This window comes from Aythya ferina (genome assembly GCF_964211825.1).
Source record: "Aythya ferina genome assembly, chromosome: 2".
NCBI lineage: Eukaryota > Metazoa > Chordata > Aves > Anseriformes > Anatidae > Aythya > Aythya ferina.
The window spans coordinates 100,141,894-100,164,624 of NC_140297.1; the positions used below are offsets into that span (position 1 = coordinate 100,141,894).

Genomic DNA, 22,731 nt, shown 5'->3' on the forward strand with positions numbered 1-22,731 from the left:
AGAAGGCAGCCACAGCACTGTTCCTCCCTCATCAGCAGTGGCATTTCCACCAGCACTCCCACACCCCATGTGTTTTCACTCCGTATCAACCCCTTACTACACTTTTATGAGGAGTGGGAGGCAGGTGGGTCAGAGAAACAGGTTCCCTCCCACACCATAGACTAGAAAGGATTTGGCAATTCATCACATATGAATTATTCAGTAGTTTATTTTAAGTGGAATAAATTGCATCTAAAATAATTGTGTTTTCTCTATTTGGAGTAGATAACACAAAATGATGCAAATGTTTTAAAATACAAGAATAATGAAGAATGACTTCCACTAATAACAAGATATGAGGCAAATGTTGGCAACAGGCACCATTTAAAAAGCAACAACAGGAAACAGATCAGATGAAGCATTAATTTATGTGGCACAGCAGAAATGTAGTTGCTCTACCAGCTTTTCCATATTGTCAGAAAGAAAAAGAACAATTACATATAGTGAAGCCTATGAAGGAATAACTAATTCACAGCATTTGAAAAGTAGCTTTGTGTACCAATTTCCAGAAAAAAAGGTAAATATGATTTAATGTCTTGCTGACTATATATTGCTCTTCTTGTGTTATTTGTATTATTTTGAATTTTTTGCATTCCATACAAGAAATTTATATGTTGAAGTGACCATTTCCTTTTAAACAGTGGCTCCATTAAATTAGAGCTATGCTAAAAGTTAACATTAGAAAATAATAATTATTAAAAAAATCTTGTTGTAGTAGGGAAAAATCTCAATTTGAAACATGAGGTAAATAAAAACACAACTATGACAATGTAAAGTTTTCATAAAGCACATAGAATTTCACTGTACCAATTCCTTTAGAAAAAAAAAAGTTCTGCAGATGTACATGTATATCCAAAGCAAATGTTATACTGCAGTTGAATAGTATCTGAGTTTATGAGCTAGTGTTGTGACATTTACTTCCTAATTTCCATGTAACACAATAATATTCACTTAAAAACAACAATTATGGAACAACAATCACAGATACATATTTATAACTACATCTTCAAGTAGGTCTTTGAAGATACATTTATTTTGATAAAATTACTCAAGCGACAGCACACATATTCTGCATGAATTGCTAAAGATAGACTTCAAACTTCAAAATAACTTGGAACAGTGATTAAGTATGTAAGCAAGTACTAGGACAGACATAATGTGATTCAAGGACTCTAAGCAATTAGCTGAATTTACAAATCCATTTGAGGATTATTAACTAAACTGTCTGGAGATGAAGCTGATATATGGATTCACTTGACTGCATGTATTTAACCCTCCATTTTTCATCCAGAAACAGGTAGCAATGACACAAAATAAACAGAGCAAAGTTCACGAAGCTCAGAGATCCTCAAGTCTGTTAATGCACTCTTGAAAGCCTGAAAATAGAGAAAAAGCTTAGATCACAAAAGAAAATAAATGGCAATTCAGAGCTGTATGGCTACTATAAAAACAAATGCTGCTGTATTTCTGAATTTGTATTTTGATTTTCTTTACAAAGTTTGTATCTAAAGCATTCAAGTTCATTGTTTTTGCAGTTTCACACAGCAAAAGTAACAAAATCTGTCCTTGATAAAGCTATGGTAAATACACACTATACTCAGCGTTGTCTTTCCTCTTATGGTTGGGTCTTTAAGTTTAAATCCCTCAAAATACTGTTCCTGCCATGCTGGAGAAAGCAACTTCCATTGCAGAAGTGTATTCACACCTTCTTAACTAGCTGAGATCAGGTAACCCAATCACATTTTTAGTTCTACAGAAAAGTAAGAGAAAGAATCTGAAGAAACCATTCTTCAGCATTTTAAAACGTTTGACCACGAAGTAAATTGGATTATCCCTAAGCCGGAACAAATGTGCAGCAATGAAAAATGGAGAGGATAACAGCAACAACGTTATGGTAGCATCTACTTTTTGGGGCATGGCTGAAGTATCTAGGTACCAACAACTTACTAATGCATGTAGTCCAAAGATTGTATCTGATAGTAGGTCTGATTTGGAAATAAGTATTCCTTCCTCATAAAAGAAAAAGTTGCTTGTTCATTGAAAGATTAAAATCTTTCAGAATCTTTTTTATAAAATGAGAATACAAATGTTTTCACCACATATAATTTCCAGGCAAATGTTTTCAAATTTAAGTTGAAAGTGTTTCTTTATAAAACCAGATTGTGTAACATTTATACAATATACAAAAAGGTATTATTTTGACTTGATATGTCACATCAAGAAAACACTTGAAAGATGGCTTTGTTGATATTTCTGTGCTATATCCTTCTAATCACAAGAGAAATTCCTAAATATTAGCCTTGGGCAATCCACGTTTTAGAAGAAACAGTCCAATAGAGCTCTAGCCTTTATATACAAAACTAATGAAAATTTTTACATAACTCCAGTTGTGTGAATCCCCTGCCTTCCTCTTTTGTTCATATAGCTTCCTTACAGCAAAGGCAGCAATTACTTTCATGTAAAATAATATTATTACTACTATATCTGATTGCTTCTTGTTTGCTAAATGGAATTGGTCAACTAAAACCAAAAGTCTTTTTATCATTTGACAACACAAGGGTAGAGCTACAGGAAGAGTTCTATAGACTATTGGCTTGGGAACTTCAGCTCTGCTATTTTGAATATGGCCTTCCCCAGAGACTGGGGGAACAACTGATATACAACGGATATATATGTTCCTCTGAGGAAAGTTATCCATGCAAAGAATGGAAGGACATAAAGTGTACTTCTGAGACAAAAATGCATGCTAGGCTACCAGGCACATTATCCCTTATGTTGAAGCCAAAAGCCCTGTTAAAAGACAAGCATTTTATATTTTGCTTCTTTCTTGTTGTATTTTTCTATTTGTTCTGTATAATGTATATTTTCATGCTGTTGTGTCATGCTGTACTGTCATGACTGTTGTGTTTATACCAGTATTTTTTTTCTGAGTAAATACACTTCTACTTATCTCTGAAATAGTTAACTGCAAAGGCTACTGCTTCCAGCATATTTTACTCCTAGTAATGTGCAATAAGCAAGGAGAACAATAAAAGTAGGTGTTTTCGTATGCTATATATATCCTTAATATTCAAAGGAATATTCAATGCAAAAGATTGTTCTATCCTGCAAGACAGTTATCAACAACTGTCTATGCTGTGAGTTCAGATATCTGGCCACAAAACTAATTTTCATTAATTTTGCATGACGGGCCATTTCATCCTTGGATTAGATCCTGGCACCACAAAAGCATCTAGCCACACTATTACATATAGCGATATTAAATAATATACAAAACTTCACTTTAATGGTTTATGGTTTTAACTTTAGTTCGGGTTCCAATAAAAACCAACAGAAAAAAAGATTAATTTTAGTCTAAAAGAAAAGGAGCCAATCCAAATACAAGTTGAAGCCAAGTTCTCAGTACCACTAAGTACAAGATGCCTTCGTATTTATCTGCTAGTGTCCAAAGAAACCAAGAATCCTGGCTTCTGCTACCTTCTTATTTTGCTCTAGAAGCTATTTGTTCAGCAAAGTGATTCCTCTGGAGACATTTGATATCATTATCAGAATCCAGATGAATACAAGGAGCTATTATAGATGTGCAGTTATTTTAACAAAGAGAAAACTCTTTTAACTCCGTAATGACCATACCAAGAATTTTCTTTCAGTACTCCATGACATCCTAAATAGAAGGCTTACTTCTTTTGACTTTCTTTGGTTTTGAGGAACCTTCTTCTTTCTGTTAAAAAAACAAACAAACAACAGGAAAGCCAACAAAGCAGTAATACTAACTAAAAAGTCCTTTCTGAGTGAAAGGTTCAGCTGAATGCAGTGTTCAGCTGTGTCCCCATTACACTATTACTATTCCCTTTAACACTATTATATTTTCATCTGGATGGAGGAGGGATCAGACTAATGAGCACAGAAGAGTCCCTAGAGCTGTGCATCCACCTCATGTGGTGCCAGCAGCAGCAGTGCTAGCAGTCAGCCAGCAAGGACTTGTCACCTCCTGCCACTTCCCTAAAGCAGCTGTCAGGACTCAGGTGCTACCTGTGCTACTACTGACCTGCCTGGAGAGGGAGGAACAGCGCCGGGCACTTGTGATTCATGACTTGGACAGGACAGTGCCCCTTCCCATCTCAGCAGGGCTGCTACAAGCCCTGCTACAAGCTCTGTGCTTGTCCAGCCTGCTTACACCCCCTGGTGGGGCTGAGATCGGTCTCCCCCAGTGGAAGGCAAAGGCCTCCAGCACTTCATTCGGATTATGGTCTAAATCCCTCTTTAGTAGTCAGACACGTGGGGTTGTGATTCTTATATCCATAGCTATTTTTACTTGATTTTTGTTTTGTTTTGGTTGGTTGGTTTTGGTGTGTCTGTGTGTGAGAATGACTCCTGGCTGCTGCAGCATCCGCAGTGACTCAGCTGTGGCTGTGTTGAAGGGCTTTTCCTAGCTGCAGTTGGTCTGGGCCAGCTCAGAGCAGCTGGGCGGTGTCCCCCAAACCACCTCTTCCCGACCCTGCTGCAGCTTGAGCTCTAGGGTACTTCCCAGTTCCTGCTGCAGGCCTTTGGGGCTGCTCTGCTGGCCATTTGAACTGCACTCACTTTAATCACCATTCAAAGCCCCAGAATTGTCCCATTTGGCTTGAAAAACGTTAACAAAACAAAAAGATGGCAAATCAAACCTAATGTTAACAAATGCAAATTACGTGGAAGAATCTGAATGATTTAGTTCTTAATAGTTTAGGAGTAGGTTTGACAAGTTTATATATTGTACCATGTGATTAGGCACAGGCAATTCATACTGAGCATGGGTAAGGAGACCTCTAATGGTCATGGGATTGCTTGAGATAAAATATAAAAGGCAAGAGAATCTGGGTGGAAAGGGAGTAAAATGTAACTTTTCCTCCTTCTGGTTTATTTTGTAAAGTAATTGCACGTATGTTCAGTTGCCTATTAGCACAAATAATTACGTATCTATATAAGAACATACAACTCTACTGAGCTTTGGAGACGCAGGACCTTTTCCTTGCTAATGTGCCTCATTTCTAGGTAGTGAAAACATTAAGAATGTGGTTGTAAGGAAGAAAGGCTAACTGATGATACCACCGAGTTTTAAAGACCTGATATTGCGAAACAGAAATGAAGCCCAGAGATAGGTAAAAGCAATACTTAAGAATCACGGGAAAAATAGTTTGAGGAGGAATTTAAAAGCACACACTGCATCACACAACGGTAGAGCAGAATCCAGAGGAAAAGGCATAAAAAAATCCAATTGGTGTTAAGAACCTATTTAATTGCTGCTGTTGGCTCTTGTCAGTAAGACAATTACAACTGAAATATATTTTAAAAATAAGAAAATACTTCTTTTAAAATGCCACACTGAATTACAAGTAGCCTCTAAGAGCTCATTTCTGCTGAATAATGCTGAATTCAAGTTCTGAAGATGAGTTATTTACATAGCCAGTGAGAAGGCCCATAATTCAATTAGAGAGAATCAAACTGTTTTCTGTAGAATCAGAAAACCTGCTTCAGAAGCATATTTACTTTACATACCATCATTGAATGCTTTCATTTTAGTATTACCTTTTGCAGAAGATGAACATTTTAGATGCGTGTTTGAAGTAATATTAACATAACTGACAGTTAAGGTTAATTTCACCCAGGGTGGGCTCAAAAATATTTATTGGTTTTCCTATTTTAAGTGGAACATGATAAAATGATAAAACTGACATTTTCCTTCTTATCTTTTCATTCAAGTCCTCATAAACTGGGCTAAGGCGTGTATGTGTGGTGTTTTTTTGTTTTGTTTTTTTTTGTTGTTTTTACCTGTCTCCTTCTGGCACAACCTTTCTTTACAGATGCTTCCATGCTGCTCTCCTTCGTTGAGTAAGTCAGTTTTGATGCCATTGTTTCCTCACATCTCAGATTTTCTTTTCCTGTAAACATCTTAAAATAGAGACGTTTGTACCTTTATTAGAAACAAAAACCACAGTATCTTGTCTATCAGATCTTATCAACACAACACATCCCGATCTATAATTTTTATCACCACTAACACCAACATGATTTATACAGATAACCTCATTGCTCCTCAACCCAGGCATCATCTTGATAACCTTAGTTATCCCATTTAGCAACTGCTGCATGTTTTCACACTCTAAAAGCTAATCTGTGACTGTCAGATGGTAATAATCTTATGCTGTTTAATTTATGATTGTTTGGCATTTAGGAACTAACACAACTGAAGGGCTGTGCTCATGGAATGGCAAAATACGCACTAATAACACGAAGTTGAGATAATCCTGCAAATTACATTTTATAGGTGAAGACAGTGATAAACACAACACATTTGTACCCATGTGCTCAATCTGTGGGACATTATCCTCATAAAAACTGCACTGAAATCAGCTCAGCTACTTATTTTATTAAAATGCAGTCAGAATCATAGAAATTTAGGCTATAAAGGATGCCTGGAGGTCATCTAGTTGTAACTTTTACTCCAAACAAAGATAACTTCAAAATTCGATCACATTGCTTTGGGTCTCACCCAGTCACATTCAGAGAATCTGAGTGGGTACCAATTCAACAGTTTCTCCATGCAAATTGTTCCTGTGCTTAACCACGCTCTCTCTAAAGATTTTTTTCCTTATGCCCAAAGAATTACAGTATGTTAGGGACTGGAAGGGACCTTTAAAGATCATCTACTATGCGCAGTAGGTTGTCTTCTTGTTGGAACTTCTGATTTTAGTTAAACTTTGATTAAACTTGTATTTTCAAAATCTTCCATGTTTGTCTATATGCACTGCAGTCAGGTTTGGTATGAAGACAGAATGAACACAAAAAAATTCACCATACTCTCCTTACACAAATCTTGATAAGCCGATAAAACTCTTTTAAAGAAATTAAAACTAATTATCCCACCTTAAAAGTCCCAATAAAAAAGTGTGTATCTCAGAGGACAAAGTAAATAATCCCTTTTGGAAAAAACAAAGCAAGCAAACAAACAAAAACAAACAAACCAAAAAAAACAGCAATGGGTGAAAGCATATATATATGGTACAAATTTTAGAAAACTATATCAAGAATGTTGGTAGAGCATCATGAAAGTCACACTCTTTATTGCTTATTATTGTTTTAGAATATATAGAATTTGTGACAACCAGTGAGAGTGAGCGTTATTTACTATACCTGTTCACAGTTAGGTCTGGAATGAAGACAGGTTGTTTTAGCAATACAATCCTTAGAACTGCAAGATGCTTTCCTTTCATCATTTTTGGTGATGGACACCGTATCATTTAAGATGGATTTGTGAATATTTAACCCTGGTCCTTCGTTTGTTTGTTGCTGTGATAAATTGCAATTTGTCATTCCATTGTCTAATTTACAAATCTGCAAATGTGCTTTCTTTGACTGGTGTTGTTGCTCTAGAACTTGAGTGGTATTTGGACTTGCAAACATTTTTCCCCTTCTTGAACTGGAAGTAATAGATGCATATGTATTCAGGCTTGGACTGATGTTAGATTTCGAAATCAATGGCCCACCATTCTTCAGAAAGGAAGGAGAGTTTGCCTTATTGTGACTCTCTTGGCCTGAATTGTGACCTGCAGCTGAGTTATCAGAATAAACAGAAGCAGTCATTTGTCCACTGGAATCTCTTTTCCACTGAAATACAGATACACCTTGTTTTACGTAGGCTTTCTCAGTCATTATCTGAATAAAACTGCTGTGGGTAGGAATTTTGCCTGATGTATTTTGAACGGGTTTGCAAACTTGAGTTATGCTGGACTTGCAAACAGTCAACGCAGAAGACGAAGCACCCATATTTTTTACTGGTGAATGTCTTTCAGCATTTTTTCTTTTCTTCCCATCAGTTTGATTTGTAGTCTTTCCATTCATTTGCATTAACTTTCCTTTGAAAATTGGTATAGTTCTGTTGACTTTTTTGCAGGGAAATCCAAAGGCTGAACTTACAGGCATTCCTAAGGATTTCAGAGCTGGTAAATCTGATACTCCTGATATTCGCCTCTGATTCATTGATTGCTCTTTTACTTCAACGCTAACCTTTTCCATACTTCTGCTACTCGAAAAAATATGTGGTTTTGGCTCTTTGATCAAACGCTCCATCCAGTGGCTATTTTCTGTACTGCATGGTGAAGAAACGCTAGGCAAAGTCTGTTTCTTTGGAGGAGCCTGGGTTAGAGATACTACACAAACCATCTCATCAGCCAATTTCATATGCTTAGATTTTATTTCCTGCAATACAACAAGAGTTTTTAAATCGAATGAACTGGTTTTAAAAATCTGACAGTGACACCTAATGCATCACTGTATGACATATACCTGATACACACTACAATGTATAACTGTAAGCATTCCCGTTTTGAGTTAGAGCAATCTGTATTTTAAACAGTATTTTGTTGTCATTGCAAGTGAAGATTTGTTTTCTCCTCCCCCGGTTGTTTGTTTATAAACTATGCTGGAATATCATACTTCTCAGAAGGAAAGACTTAAATTACAGCCATTATCTTGGTTTAGTGCTTTCCAGTTGGGTAATACCCTTTTGAGGGGGGTCTGCAAAGAGACTTTTTCTGACAGTGCTCCTTGTCTTTTAAGCCTTCTAAGGACGTTCCAAGCAAAAGAGAGCCTGGATATCTATAAAAACTGCAGATGACAAGGAGGAGCCATTTTAGCTTTGATCACGGAGGAGCCATAAACAGGAACTGTGTTTTCAAAGAGGATTATACCATTTCAGAATCTCTGCCATTCCTGTCACTATTCTTTGTTCAGAATTAATTACTTTACTTCTCCTCTTACACATTATGACCAAAGAAATTTGAGTCTCAGCCTTTGTTAAAACCTCAAATTACAGGCATTGTGATTGCCTGCCTCCTTTCCTTTACTCCACAGAATAAATCTTACAGTTTTAGTGCTTTTAAATGCCTAAATCCATGCAATTTTATCTTTTCCTCAGTTTGCTTTTTAAAAATAAAATACAAACTATTTTTTTAAGTAACATTTTTATGGAAGAGGTGTGAGAAAGTTCTGGAAACCCAACTGCAAAATGAGGACAACAGAACACCACAAACTGACAGCAACTAATTAATGCTGTAATACTAACCCCAACTTTTTAAAAACTGTATTTATCATGTGAACAACAATATAACAGCGTCAAATAGAAATATATACCAGATTACACATTTACTAAAAAGAAGATAAATTTTCATTGTGAAAATATACCTCCATGCTATTACTGGTTTCTGACTATGACACAGACTAGTGCATACCATAAGCAAACTGCCTGCCATTAGTAAGTTTATTAAAAAAAACCTTACACGTACTGGAGCCCTGGAGAGTTCCTGTGTAGCATAAAGTGCTTTGCTTGTCATCTTTACTGGAAATCCACACAGATGTGAAAACTTACACTTCAGATCAGAAATAAAAGAGTTCAACACACTTTCTGAATCCATTCTAGCAAAATACTGCACTGGTTGGCTTCGAATGCAACTTAGAGGGTAGCTGAATAGTGTTCAGGGATACATAACACAGTTCTTTACATTTCTACCATTATGAATCTTTTTTGGGAACAAACCATTAGTGTGTCTAAACATATTTCAACAAGGTGAACAAAATCATTACTTTCTTAAGGGACTGAAGCTTAGAAAGTCAAAGGACTTCAATATGTTTATACCATCCTGATCTACTGCAATAAAGATTACTCAGTATAAGTAATCTTCAGTCAAGTCTTTCCTACCAGGAAAATTATCTTTAAAATGAATCTTTGGTGGACATATTTTTACAGGAACAATGCACAGTATTAATTTAACTGTCTAATGAAACAATTCCAGTGACATCTATGAAATTACGGAAGAAGAAAATGTGGTGCTATCAAAAATGAGAAGTTAGGTCTTAGACAGAAGAGTAGTAGAGGGCATATAAGAAAAATATTTGCAAAGGATACGTAAAGAACCTTTCCCCTATAGGCTTGAAATAAACACTCAAGTATATTTTTCTCTCTTCAAGATCCTCTGGAAGAATATATCCGTACTAAAAAAAAACACAAACAAACACTAAAGAACACTCACAAATGTGTAATACAAATATAAATTCAATATCCACAAAGCAGGGAGGGAAAATACAGTAATATGTTTTTTTTTTTTTTTTTTTTTTACCAGATTCTTCCAGTGCATCTGAAATTCCTCATATGAACGGAAAGGTGATTCTGGAGGAATTACATGGCTGATGTTTATGATCTGACCCATTTTCATGCTGTGCACAGGTAAAGAAGAAATGTTTACATAGGATGTCTCAAAACTCAGCTGAAAATACATTGGACTTCTTAAAAAAATAAATCTTATTTTTGGCATTGAAAGTTATGTATTATTTTTAGGTTAGGAGAGCTAACATCTTTAGCTCATATTGTTTATGACAAAACCATAGTGATATTTGCTGAAGTATGGAAAAGTGCTTGGAACCTACCAGTCTGATTAGTCTCATCCGCAATGCTCACTACCAGTGAGTATAGAACAAAAGAAAATATATCATTACACCTGATACAGCTGTGATGAAAATCAGAGGTGAAAATAGAGATTGTGTCAAAGATGATTATTTTTTTCTTTGACTCTTTCTGCTATAATTATACTTGAGGACAAGTAACATTTTTACATGTCACATTAGCAAAGAGCTTACTAAAAATGAAATGATACTTAGGTGCATAATTTATGATTCATTAACTTTTCTTTCACATTTTCCATAACATTGAGACCTAAAAGAAAACTTCCTGAACGTAAAACGGTCTATAAAACAGATGTGTTCTTATCACTAGTACTAAATTTGCAATTTGCATGTCATACATTCCAGGAAATGTTTGCTTCTGCTGGAATTAAAACAGATGCTTACCTTGGCAAAACATAGCACCAGTTAGTTAATATGGAGTGTCTGTGAATAACTGTGTTTTCATTGCTGGCAAACAGCTTTATGGCATTTGCTGAAATATCAAAATCTTCCAGCTTAAAACAGGGAAAAAAAAATGGTATTTGCAAATATCTCCATAGCAGTATGGAACTTATAATTTCAAAAAGAATTGTATATCACAATACAGGGAAGCTTAGACCTTATTATTCTCCTATCAGGACTCACAGCCTGCTTATTTCATAAGATATCTCATTATCAAATTGCACACTATGTTATGCTAGAGCCTACACTGCCCAAAGATACATAAGTACAAGTTTTAAAGGCTACTTAAATCAGTGAGATTTAAAATTTAAGTGCTTTAATAAATAACAGTACAGAACAAATTTCCCAAACTCGAACTGTCTCACTTTTATGCATTTAAAAAAAAAATTCAACCCAGAAACTCATGTTTGACAGTCTAGTAACTGTGTATGCCACCCTTCCTAATCAAGTGCAAGGATCCCAGCAACAGAATTAATGAGACATGTAGTTTCACCGTGTGAGAAGTCACAAAACACCATACTTTTTCACAACAGAAAAAATTGACTGTCAGAGCCAATCAAACAGAGATTTCTCTTTCTATGATCTCTCAAGGCTTGCATTTATTCCTGGAGAAGAATATCTAGCCATTTCTGTTTTAGAAAAGTATGAAAATGGTCAAACTGATAATGAAGTCACACCATGATCACTTCTATTATTACTTTGTGTCATTTTGTAATTGGATTCATAAAGGCAGCTTTAATACTTATGCTGTCCAACTAGCTCACAAAATAAATCTTATTTTTCTGTTCTAAAAAAGAAGAGTTGGGATCTGAGATACTAATTTTGGAAAGAAACCAACCAGCCTGACAAATATGCCCCTGTATGCATGAACTTATCAACAAAAGTAACATGGCTGTCAGAAAGGACAGACATTTTTTAACCTCAACTATGATTTATTAATTTATTAATTATGTTCTCTAGCTGCATGGTACAGGCTGCTCCTGTATTTTGGCAGCTACAGAGAAAATGAAGCAAATTCCAGAAAAAAAATATATCCAGGGACCTTACACATAGTGCTGACAACTTACCTGCAGCTTCACTTTTAAGAAGTTACTCAAAACTGGTTATGTATTACAGTGAGACTGTGAATGCCTTCTAGAAAACACTGCTAGAAGGAACTCTAGAAGCACAAATACAATTGACTTCTATAATCTGCTAGGGTTTTTCAAGAGGTATTTCAAATAGTATAGAATCCGTTTTACAAAGATGTTTGGTATGCTTGCTAAAATGCATCAATAAAGGTAACATACGGGTGTTATGCACTCAAAAGTGGTGTATATGGTCAACAGAATCATAGAACATCCCAAGTTGTAAGGGGCCCACACGGATCATTGAGTCCAACTCCTGGGTCCCCAAAGGACCACCCAAAAATCAGACTGTGATTACTGTCTTAACACAGTCAGAAATAAGCACTTCCCTCCCCATCACACTAATACTATGTCACCTTACAGAAAAGAAGATAGTTTAGCATGACAAATACAGCCACAGAAAATGCAACTGTTTTATACCTCAGGGGGTGGTAACCGAATTGAGCAAGCCTCCACACTGATGCAAAGCTGTGTCTCCGATACATTGAGGTCTAGAACTAAAATAAAAACAAAGTCCAAAGCCCTGTTTTGAACTATAATACATCTGTTGGAAAGCTAAACCAAATGTTTATTTAAAATAACTGCTAGTCAAAATGCTGAGTTTGAAAATCAAAATGCAAGACTTCCTAAGCATGGAAATAAAAAGTAATTGTATTTTAACTGTGGGAAAAAAATAAAAATAATCAATTACAATCCATACACCTCCCTATGAAGGTGAGGTGTATGGCTCCCATGGTTGTATATTCAACCAGATGTTTGACATCTATACGATTGATAAAAAATATCCATTTTCAAAGCAAATGTAGTTAATATAAAAATAACCACCAGCTGTATTCAGTCATCAAACCCAGTATTACACATCCAAAAATGGTCAATATATATGAGAAAGGCAAGCACTTATTGATGCTTCCCCAGAATATTCACCCAGTGTTAAGTAAGCTTTAACATGGGGACTGAATGCATTAAATTCCTGAATATATAGTCCTCTTGCAAATGTAGACTTCAATATCCCAAAATGTAATCTTTAATTTTTATACTGGAAGTATAAATATAAATTTTATTTTGTATTTTCTGCAATAGCTAAGCAGCATGCTTTGTGACTTTAATTTTGCAAACAAACACTGTACAGTCAGTTTAGTTCATTTGCCTATCTATTATTATCTGGCTTTCACATTACTTGCAAGACTTGTAATCTTAGGCAAGTGCATTTAATTGTTATAACCATAATGTTTTAATGGTAGGTTTCAATCTATGGCCATAGATTAATAGTAGGAAAAAAGAATTATCAACCATCAAGTCTAACTTGACTGAGATTAGTCCAGAATGAAAACCAAAAGGCATTGTGTTGGTAATATGAAGATCATGGGAGTATTTCAATCATAAATTCATATAATCACACCTTGCTCACACAGGCTTACCACTAACAGAAAACTGTACTTACCAACTGCATTTTGCTTTCCTGTACAAGACAAAAAATCTTTACCTTAATAAACAAAATAGATAAACATTATTTTCTAAACTATATGTATGCCTAATATCCTCATGCAAAAAATGAAGAAATGACATGATTTCATTTGTGTCAAGAGTGATGAAAAGTGTGTCCCCTTACAGAGAGAAAAACCCTCCACATCAATTAAATTTTCACTGACTCATTTTCTTCTTAATTAAAAGAAAGATATATGAATAGGATATTAATGGACAAAAATTTACACATCATTTTTTCTCCCCAAAAAAGAAATTTATACATAGAATTATTTTTAATTGACTAAGAGTTAATACATTTCTTAAACTCAAAAGCAAACCTGTACAGTATTACTATATATTTTACCATCTATCATGAATTTTGCCCCAGATTTAGCATAGATATGATTAGACAAGCTGTATGCAGCAGGAGCACATTGTTGTTAGACAATGTTTTCCTGAAGTCAGTTTTGTATCAGCAACCATCTAGCCCTCAACTTCTAGCTGTTATTCCTGAAAGATGATTTCATTTAAAAAGTTACAGGTTTTGAAGACACTGAAAACAAAGACACTGCTAATATTGTGACTGGAAATAAGACAACATGCACTCTTCCCAATGTATATTTTAAATGATCTACACAATTGCTTTGCTTAGTAAGAGCACATGTATCTGAAATGCATATTTGTCCACACTTTGGTAATTCACCCCTAGATACGAATTAGAGTAGAGGTGTTAGGCAAAGGAACTTCTATCTAAAAAGACAGAGCTTGGTAAAAGGAGATGGTCTGACAGAAAAACACTTCTCTATTAGAAAAACATGCAATCCAAGTGCAGAAGTGCCACTGATGAAAGCATGAGTTTGAAAAACAGGCTGAGTTTTTAGAAGACATTTACTGTCCAACAATATTTGGTTTGGAAATGATCAGTCTGGTATGTTGCATTCAGTCGAAATAATTATTTTGTCTATTAAAAATAACAGGATAAGGAAGTGCAAAAGTGAATGATATATCATTTCGGACTGTTAACTTGGATAAAGAAACAATAAAAATGCAATCAAATAAAAATAGAATAATGAAATAATTATGGAAATTATTAATGGGGAAATTAAATTAGGAAAATAAATGCAATAATAAAGAACTGAAAATTAAATGCTTGATCCCTGGCCCAGGTGAATCAAATACCTTGCACCAAGAGATGACCAGCCTTGTTCCACATGGGTGCAAGTCTGGCTGTAAGTGTGTAGGAGAGGCAGCTTTGGAGAATGGTTGGACTAACTCTTTGCGGTTCTTCCAGCTAATAACAGCAGTGAGAAAGGAGAAGTAAAACATTAATCATTCGATACGCTTTTGTAAAGGCTTCAGTGAAAGTTTTACCAAAGACACTGCTACTGTATCTTGGAGCCAAATCCCAGTGTTACACATCTTTACTTTTCATCTGCACAGCTACAAAGGACAGTTAGCACAATATTCAATGTAGGCATTTAGATTTCATGGGTCATCAGAGTAAGGTTTGCTACAATTCATATGATGTTTCATACAGCTGATAAAAGAGTCGGGGAAAAGACTAGCTGAAGTATGGAATGCTCTATTAGGTATGCATCTCTTTCCAGATAATATCCATAGCTCCCCAAATGTACATATATTAACTCTGCTGTCAAACTCAAGACCAGAGACATTCACTTGCAATCACAAGAATGATATGTGAATGTAGCTTTGTTCATCTAGCAGTACTAGTTGTCTATTTGACTCTGTCCTGTACAGCCTGCTGTTGATATTAAGCAAAAAATAATAAAAAATAAAATAAAAAAAAGGGGGGGTGTAAAAAGATCTAATTAATACACATTCAAGAGGTTTCTAATGAGATTCTGCAAAGATCTGCTTGCCGCTTATGGTTATTAAATATAGGCATTACTACACATCTGTTGGTTTTGGAAAATCTGACCATGATGAGTCAGTTACACAAATGAACATAAAACAGTTTTGTAATGCGACCGTATTTGAGCAGTATGTCTTTAAAAAAGCAGAGATGCATTTACACAACTGGGAACCAAGAAAAATACATCCAACTGTTTGTGCAAATAAATCACCAGAGCTACTGGCTTTGACTGCAGTCAGTTGTTGTTTTTTTTTTTTGACCTAGCAGTTTTAGTACACCCATCATAAACCCCATAAACATTGCATACAAGATAGTAAAGCATGTGAATAATGGTCTGAAAACAAAAGTTGCTAAGCTTGCTAAGCTCTTGGGTTCCATTTCTTCTCTGTGTTTTTGTCTTGGTTTGGTTTGGTTTGGTCCTCTGCAACAATCCTATACGTGTTGGACAGAAACAAAATGTGAATGGGGAGGTAGTTCAACTCTCTGAACACCCTCACTCATGGGACCTATAGGACACAGAAAAATAGGATTACACCTGCCAGGGAGCTCTTTGGTCTGTCTTTGGCAGGTCTGTCTTTGCCTCGAGGTCAAATATTATTTCTCCTGAACGGGATCAGGACTCCAATGCAGCAGAAGAATCTAAAGAAATATAGCAGGATGATTTTTTTAAAACTTTTGACTCTGATGAAGTATACTTACTATACCCAGATTCATAGGAGACATTTTGTCTATGGGACAGATTTATTTATTTTTAACCTGAAATTTGGCTTCTGCAGAGCAAATTGCACGTCCTATGAAACATACTCATCTCTGGTAACAGCAATCACAGAAATGCCTAATAATCTGAAGAAATGTGACATCTTTCAGCACTTACGGTAGCTCCTTGTCTCTCTATATAGGCTTGACATATTCCTGATTTGTAAAATGGTATCTAAAAAAAAATAAATAGAATTCAAGTGTCTGAAATTAATGGGTGTTTTATCAAATCATAAAGCAAATGTTGGTCCATCAGTATCTCTACTTTAGAAAAATATACTGAGGAATACTCAAAGAAAATACCAGATCCTGTATTTTAAAGGAGAATGATAGCTAAAATAAGTTCAAGGCATTTGTCATAATGTAATCTCATTTCCAGGTAAGGATATATTACCAAGCAAGCAAAAGACTGCCCAAAACAAAATGGCAGAAGTTGCTCCTGCTGATCTCATTGTGAATTGAGCGGCATCTTACTGAGTTCATTCTGTTCCACAAAAGGTTCACCATCTGAAAAGGTCATTTTGTCAAAAGAAAAAATGACCTAAGCTGTCATCTACATTACCAACACATACAAGTAAAAGTTTGCTTTAAATTATGTAATTTTACTTACCCTCAAAAACAAAACAAACTACAACACTTTTTTTTTTTTAAAGAAGCATACATCACATATGACTACATATGCTTATTTGCAGAGTGATTACTGACCGCCATTACAGCTGAAATTTGGTTTAGTGTTCCAATAACAGGTGCAGAAAGGATGTCTTGATACAGGAATAATAACTGTCTACAAAGAAGGCAGAAGAAAATCAACAATAAACTTCCATACTTGATTCTATCAGCCTACATTTCTTTTCCTTACCCTTTCAAACAAAATACATTCCATTCTTAATTGTTTTTTTTTTTTGGTGGTTCAGTATAGTATGTTGGACTAGTCCAAGTCACTTGCTCTTAACCCACACATAGTGGGTCTAAGATGTAATCTACAGGCCTTTGGCAAACTAGCAGATCTGCCCCAAAGCATTCCATTTGGCAGAATTTCTCATTTCTTCCCTTTACTATCACAGGGAACAACATAAAGGTTTGTGAGCACTGAGCAGAGTACATACTTTTTCTGAGTATTCTGTTCACTCAGTCTCAACCTACATAAAGCATTTACAATAGCTCAAAAGATGCTACTGATTTGGCTCAATAGCAAAAATTTGGATGCTCTAAAGCAACCCGAATTTGCATGTTAACAGGAAACAATTTTAACTGTTTATCAGTTCAAAGGAGGTGGTCTTGTTGGTTTTAGATGATGACATTTAGATGATGACACAATAGAAAGGGTTGTTGTTGCTTTTTTCCAATACCTAGCAAGTCCCCCACCAACAACTTACATGTATATTACTTGGAACAATTTTATAGTGTTTACTACTAATTATATTACAGTTAACTCTAGTAGTACTAATAAAATCTTTGAATAGCAACCACTAGCAGCTTCTGAAAATAATAATCCTCAACATTCATTACCTGCATGTTTTTATCTGTGTGCTCCTTGTCTCACTTTCTGGTAGCTGGGAACTCAGTGTTATTGTAGTGGCACAGAGTTTTTGTAAATCTGGCAGACTGACAAAGAATAGAGACTGATGCCTTGTGTCATTCATGTTATATTGTTGATTTCCCCAGAACAGCACCTGGGTCTTGAAATAAAAAATGTAATTAATTCCCATAAAGCAGATATTTATTTATGGAACTTTATAAGTATATGTTATCAGGTAAACCAATAATCAGTTAATTATCTTCTGATTAAGACTAGGTAGGCAATATGAGGTAATTTGGTTAACTGGAACAGACAACTAATTCTTGTTATAAACAACGTGTTACATTTTAAAGATATACATATATATATATATTTTTTTTTTTACAAGAGACAAAATATTCAGAGTAAAAACAAGGACGAAAGCATCCTTTCCATCTTCTTCTGAGTCTATGTTTGGGCTGGGATCTATCTGGGATCCAAAACCTGAGGAACCCTGTGAAACTCATCCCCTCCTGCGCAACAAGAAATTTTATTTGTTAGGAACTCAACAGAGATATCCTCCTCAAGCCATACGAAGACAGCGGCCAGTCTGGTAGAGAGAATGAAAACCATGGAAACAGGGATCCACACTGAAAATCTTTTCTTTCTTGGTGTTACAGGAAATTTGTGTACTTTCTGCTTAAAACCACCTCTCTTCTCAAGTGTCAGGTGAACACCATGTTCTTGTCTATGTAGAACACATTACCTCCTTACATCATACTGAAATCTGTACTAATCCAGAATCACATTACATGGTGAATAATGATCACAGACAACCTGTTCTCCTGCTCTTGCTCTCAAAGGAGGAATGTATGCAGAACAGCATTTGTCTTGGTCAGAATTTTAGTTGCACTCTAACATTTATCAAAAGATTGAGACAACATATCTGGTATATGGAGTGGAATGTGATCAGACAGATGGTGGTTCTAACAAAGCTGTCTCTCACAGCTTAAGCTTTACATTGTAATAGAAATTATTGACTATATTATTTGTGCAAGAGTATGAGGCAGTTTTGGGCTCAGCTACGATCATTATCCTGAAATGAATGTGACTGGGTATTTTATGAGAAGTCAGAATACAGAGCGTATGTATGTTGATTGCCGTGCCACTGAAAAGACATGCTGCAACTCTGTAATTTTGGGGATGTTCTTAAAAGCACTGAAAAGGAGAATGAGAAGAACCAGAAATTCAGACTGAGAATGTGATCCTTTTAGTCCTTCTTGTTATTTCTCCTTCAGGCAGACTAAGGGACCAGATAGTGCAAACTGTTATCATGCCATAATGATTCATACCACCTTAACTGAGCAGTGACTATTTCAGGATGATACACTGAGCAGAGACAGGAATTTCCTCCTTGCCATAGATTTATTCTTTCAAACACCTTCGGTGGGCCACGGTTTGTGAGTGGGATGCAGCAGCACTAACCAATTTCACGTCAGTGGGAGTGACACAAACTTATGGCTATTACCTGGTTGTTGCATGCCTGCTGCACAAGCCCAAGCATTGCAGAGCAGGCCAGGCTCGGTGTAAAGGAACTAGAATATTGATGCCAAAAAATAACAACTAACATTTCATTATTCAAAGAAAATATACCCCTTTACTATAGCAGCATTCTCAATCAAAGTGTCTCAAAGAAAAGCAGGCAGGTTGAAAATCTGGTTGCTATCCAAAGCCAGCACAAGCAATGCACACCAAAAGCAAACATTTTGATAGATCTCCCACCAACTTCCAAACCTGAAAACCCTATTTGGAAATGGACTTACCAGAGCAGTGAAGATAGGAATAAGTATAAAGCAATTTTGTTGCCCAAACAAATCTGTTGTCACCAGGTATTCACCTGAAAAGCAATTTTGTAAATCATGACTAAAAAATGATGATCTGAAAGGTTTTTGAGGAACTATGTCAAAGATAACTTTGCTGTTCTGATTTTGTGTTGCATTGCTTACAGTGTAACCCATTAAAGAGCTTTATCTCAGTCATACTCTGCAAAAATCAAAAGACTAGTGCTTTGTAACCATAATTTTAAGTATTTTCTTTCCCCTTAAAGGAAAATGCTTTTCAAATTTCTTCCTTCAGTCATGAAAACTAGATTTTTTAAATGGGGAAGAGAGGCTGCAGAGATCTTTTCCCGTGGAAAGGGATCTGGGGGTTCTGGTCAATAGTGACTTGAATATGAGCCAGCAGTGTGCCCCAGCAGCCAAAATGGCCAGCCATATCCCGGGTGCATCAGGCACAGCATTCCTAGACAGTCAAGGGAAGGGACTGTCCTGCTCTGCTCTGCACTGGTGCGGCCTCACCTCCAGTACTGGGTGCCACAGTATGAGAAGGACATAAAACTAATGTAGAGTGTCCAAAGGAGGGCCACAAAGATGGTGAAGGGTCTAGAGGGCAAGGTGTATGAGGAGCAGCTGAGGTCCCTTGGTTTGTTCAGCCCCGAGCAGAGCAGGCTGAGGGGAGGCCTCATGGCGGCCTGCAGCTCCCTCACAAGGGGAGCGGAGGGGCAGGCGCTGAGCTCCGCTCTCTGGGGACAGCGACAGGACCCGAGGGGACGTCACGGAGCTGGGACAGGGGAGGGTCAGGCTGGGGGTTAGGGAAAGGGTCTGCACCCAGAGGTGCTCGGGCACGGGGACAGGCTCCCCAGGGCAGCGGTCACGGCACCAAACTGCCAGAGTTCAAGAAGGACAACGCTCTCAGACATAGGGTCTGATTTTGGGGTGGTTTTGTGTGGAGCCAGGAGTTGGACTCAGTGATCCCTGTGGTTCCCTTCCAACTCAGGATATTCTATGGTTCTGTAAAATGCCAGTCAAGATTACCACTTTATTAGATAATTCCCAAAGCTATGGCTTAAGGCAGAGCACCCTTTAAAACAAATGTGAAAAAAAATCTTCTCAGATTGCAAACATAGAAAAGAAAGGCTGGGTCCTCAACTTTCATTAATGCTTAAAAGAATTCTAAATGGCCATCTGGGGATTTTTGTGGAAAAGATGTTGTAAAAACACATGCTGCAGTGCTCCAATGATTTGCTTGCTGTTAGAGGACAACTCCCCTGTGGGAATGACTCACTGTGTTCAGCGTAAGTTAAGCCTTTCCAGTGATCATAAAAGCTAATGGGACAGAGAGCTGATAAATGGTTTGTCCCTTCGGGGGAGAGGTAAAAGAGAGAGAAAAGTACCACTTAATATAGATGTACTAAATAGAAATCATATCAAATAAACCCAACAGCCTTCTCTTCAAGTAACAGGCCTTAGGTGTGTAGGAGAAATTGCATCTCTAGATGCTGGTAATCATAGCACATGATGTTGAAACCAACACTGAACTCATGCTAAGATGAACTTCAGTCAGATAATGGTCATCACTGTTTTTTGTTCAAAACAGAAGGACAAATCATAGAATTTTTAAGTAGTATTTATTATTTTCATTATCGACCTGGATGATGGAATAAAGAGCCTCCTTATTGAAACCAAAAATGACACAAAGCTGTGGAGAACTGCAGTTACTCTTCCCATTTGGTTCACTGTAATAAACTGGAGACAGGACCTGAGAATCAGTATGGTATTCAGCAAGGAAGTACGACACTGTCCTGCACGCAAATAACCAACAGCACCAGCACAAGTGCAAATCCACTAGCTAAGCATCAGCTTTCAGGAAATGGATCTTGAGGTCACATTCTGTAAACTTTATGTCACTTAAGTTACACTGGAAACAAACTCTTTAAAGGAAAAAATAAAATAAAATAAAATAAAATAAAATAAAATAAAATAAAATAAAATAAAATAAAATAAAATAAAATAAAATAAAATAAAATAAAATAAAATAAAATAAAATTAGTCTGTATTCATAGTGGAAAGTGTAAATTGGGGTACTGTTGACCTAAAGTTGCTGAATGACTTTCCTTAGTGGTGGTACCACAGTGAGGAGAGCTGCCCTGGGCCAAAAAGAAAGCAAAGTCACCAAAAACGTTTGTGACCACAGCAAAGAGGCTGATGTTTTAGCTTAAATAACACTGAAGGAAAACAGGGAGAGGCATGCTAAAGAAAGTTGTCAGGAGGTGAAGGAGCTGCTCTCTGGGCCCTCAGCACCACAGAATGGGGGCCAGCAGGCATTGAGCAACACCATGAGGAAGCACCTGTGGTTGGAGGCTGGACCAGGCTCCCCAAGCAGCCTTGCTGCTTGTAGTGGGTTTATGTGGCAAGGTTTTGGTAGTGAGAAGATGCAGGGGTGGCTTCTGTGAGAAGAATCCAGAAGCTGCCCCGTGTTAGGTAAGGGCCAGTTTCAGCTAGCTCCAAATGGGACCCAGCGCTGGCTAGAGGTGAGCCGATAAGCAGTGTTTATGCCTCTGTGAGAGCAGGTTTAAGAAATGTGGAAAAAAATGCTGCACAACAGAAACTGGGAGAGAGGAGTGAGAAAATGTGAGGGAAACAACCCTGCAGACACCAAAGCCAGTGAAGAAGGGAGGAGGTGCTCCAGCAGTTCCCCCACGGCCTGTGGAGAGGCCCCAGGTGGAGCAGGCTGTCCCCCTGCAGCCCATGGGTGCCCCATGGAGCAGATCTCCACACTGCAGCCCCCCCGTGGGTGGAGGAGCCCCCGGTGGAGCAGAGGGATGTGGCCTGGAGGAGGCTGCGACCCATGGAGAGCCCCCGCAGGAGCAGGCCCCAGGCCGGAGCTGCAGCCCGTGGAGAGGAGCAGGGTCAGGGAGTGACCGAGGAACAATGGAGACAAAGCGTGAGGGACTGACCACAGCCCCCATTCCCTGTTCCCGTGTCGCTCAGGGGGAGGAGGTGGAAGAGTGGATGCATGGAAGATGTTTTTATAATTTTTTTGTTTCACGCTTCTCTAGCTTGCAATAGGCAATACATTTATTTCATCTCCCTACTCTGTTTTGCCACCGCACCGCACCCCTCCACACCACACGGCTCCCCCTCAGCGCCACGGGGCGGCGCCGCCGTGCGGGGAGCAGCGCCCAGAGGGCAGCAAGATGG

The 22,731-nt window shown here is 37.3% G+C and overlaps 1 protein-coding gene across 5 annotated transcripts; it reads right to left on the bottom strand.

Moving 5' to 3' along the window:
- Positions 1 to 1,030: 1,030 nt before the first annotated feature.
- Positions 1,031 to 22,642, bottom strand: LOC311431430 (uncharacterized protein C18orf63). Of its 5 annotated transcripts, XM_084508885.1 has the most exons (16): positions 22,488 to 22,642; positions 19,516 to 19,589; positions 17,704 to 17,873; positions 16,900 to 16,978; positions 16,313 to 16,369; positions 14,745 to 14,856; positions 13,543 to 13,584; positions 12,522 to 12,598; positions 10,918 to 11,027; positions 10,191 to 10,287; positions 9,980 to 10,065; positions 9,354 to 9,537; positions 7,210 to 8,274; positions 5,848 to 5,967; positions 3,673 to 3,760; positions 1,031 to 1,415 (listed from the first exon to the last, which is right to left on the bottom strand). In XM_084508885.1, exons 1-15 carry the CDS (start codon positions 22,546 to 22,548, stop codon positions 3,704 to 3,706), a joined length of 2,391 nt encoding a protein of 796 aa, XP_084365011.1. In that variant the 5' UTR covers positions 22,549 to 22,642; the 3' UTR covers positions 1,031 to 1,415; positions 3,673 to 3,703. The 5 variants fall into 5 exon arrangements, with proteins under 5 accessions (XP_084365011.1, XP_084365010.1, XP_084365009.1 ...); XM_084508884.1 differs by lacking the exon at positions 3,673 to 3,760 and having other exon boundaries at positions 9,360 to 9,537; XM_084508883.1 differs by lacking the exon at positions 3,673 to 3,760.
- Positions 22,643 to 22,731: the final 89 nt, after the last annotated feature.

Coding starts and splice junctions, on each gene's coding strand:
- LOC311431430 (XM_084508883.1), bottom strand. CDS start 22,548: ATGCATCCACTCTTCCACCTCCTCCCCCTGAGCGACACGGGAACAGGG. Junction 12,599..13,542: donor AGGAAAGCAAAATGCAGTTG/GTAAGTACAGTT, acceptor TTTTTATTTTAG/TTCTAGACCTCAATGTATCG. Junction 10,288..10,917: donor TGGTGCTATGTTTTGCCAAG/GTAAGCATCTGT, acceptor ACCTGTGCACAG/CATGAAAATGGGTCAGATCA.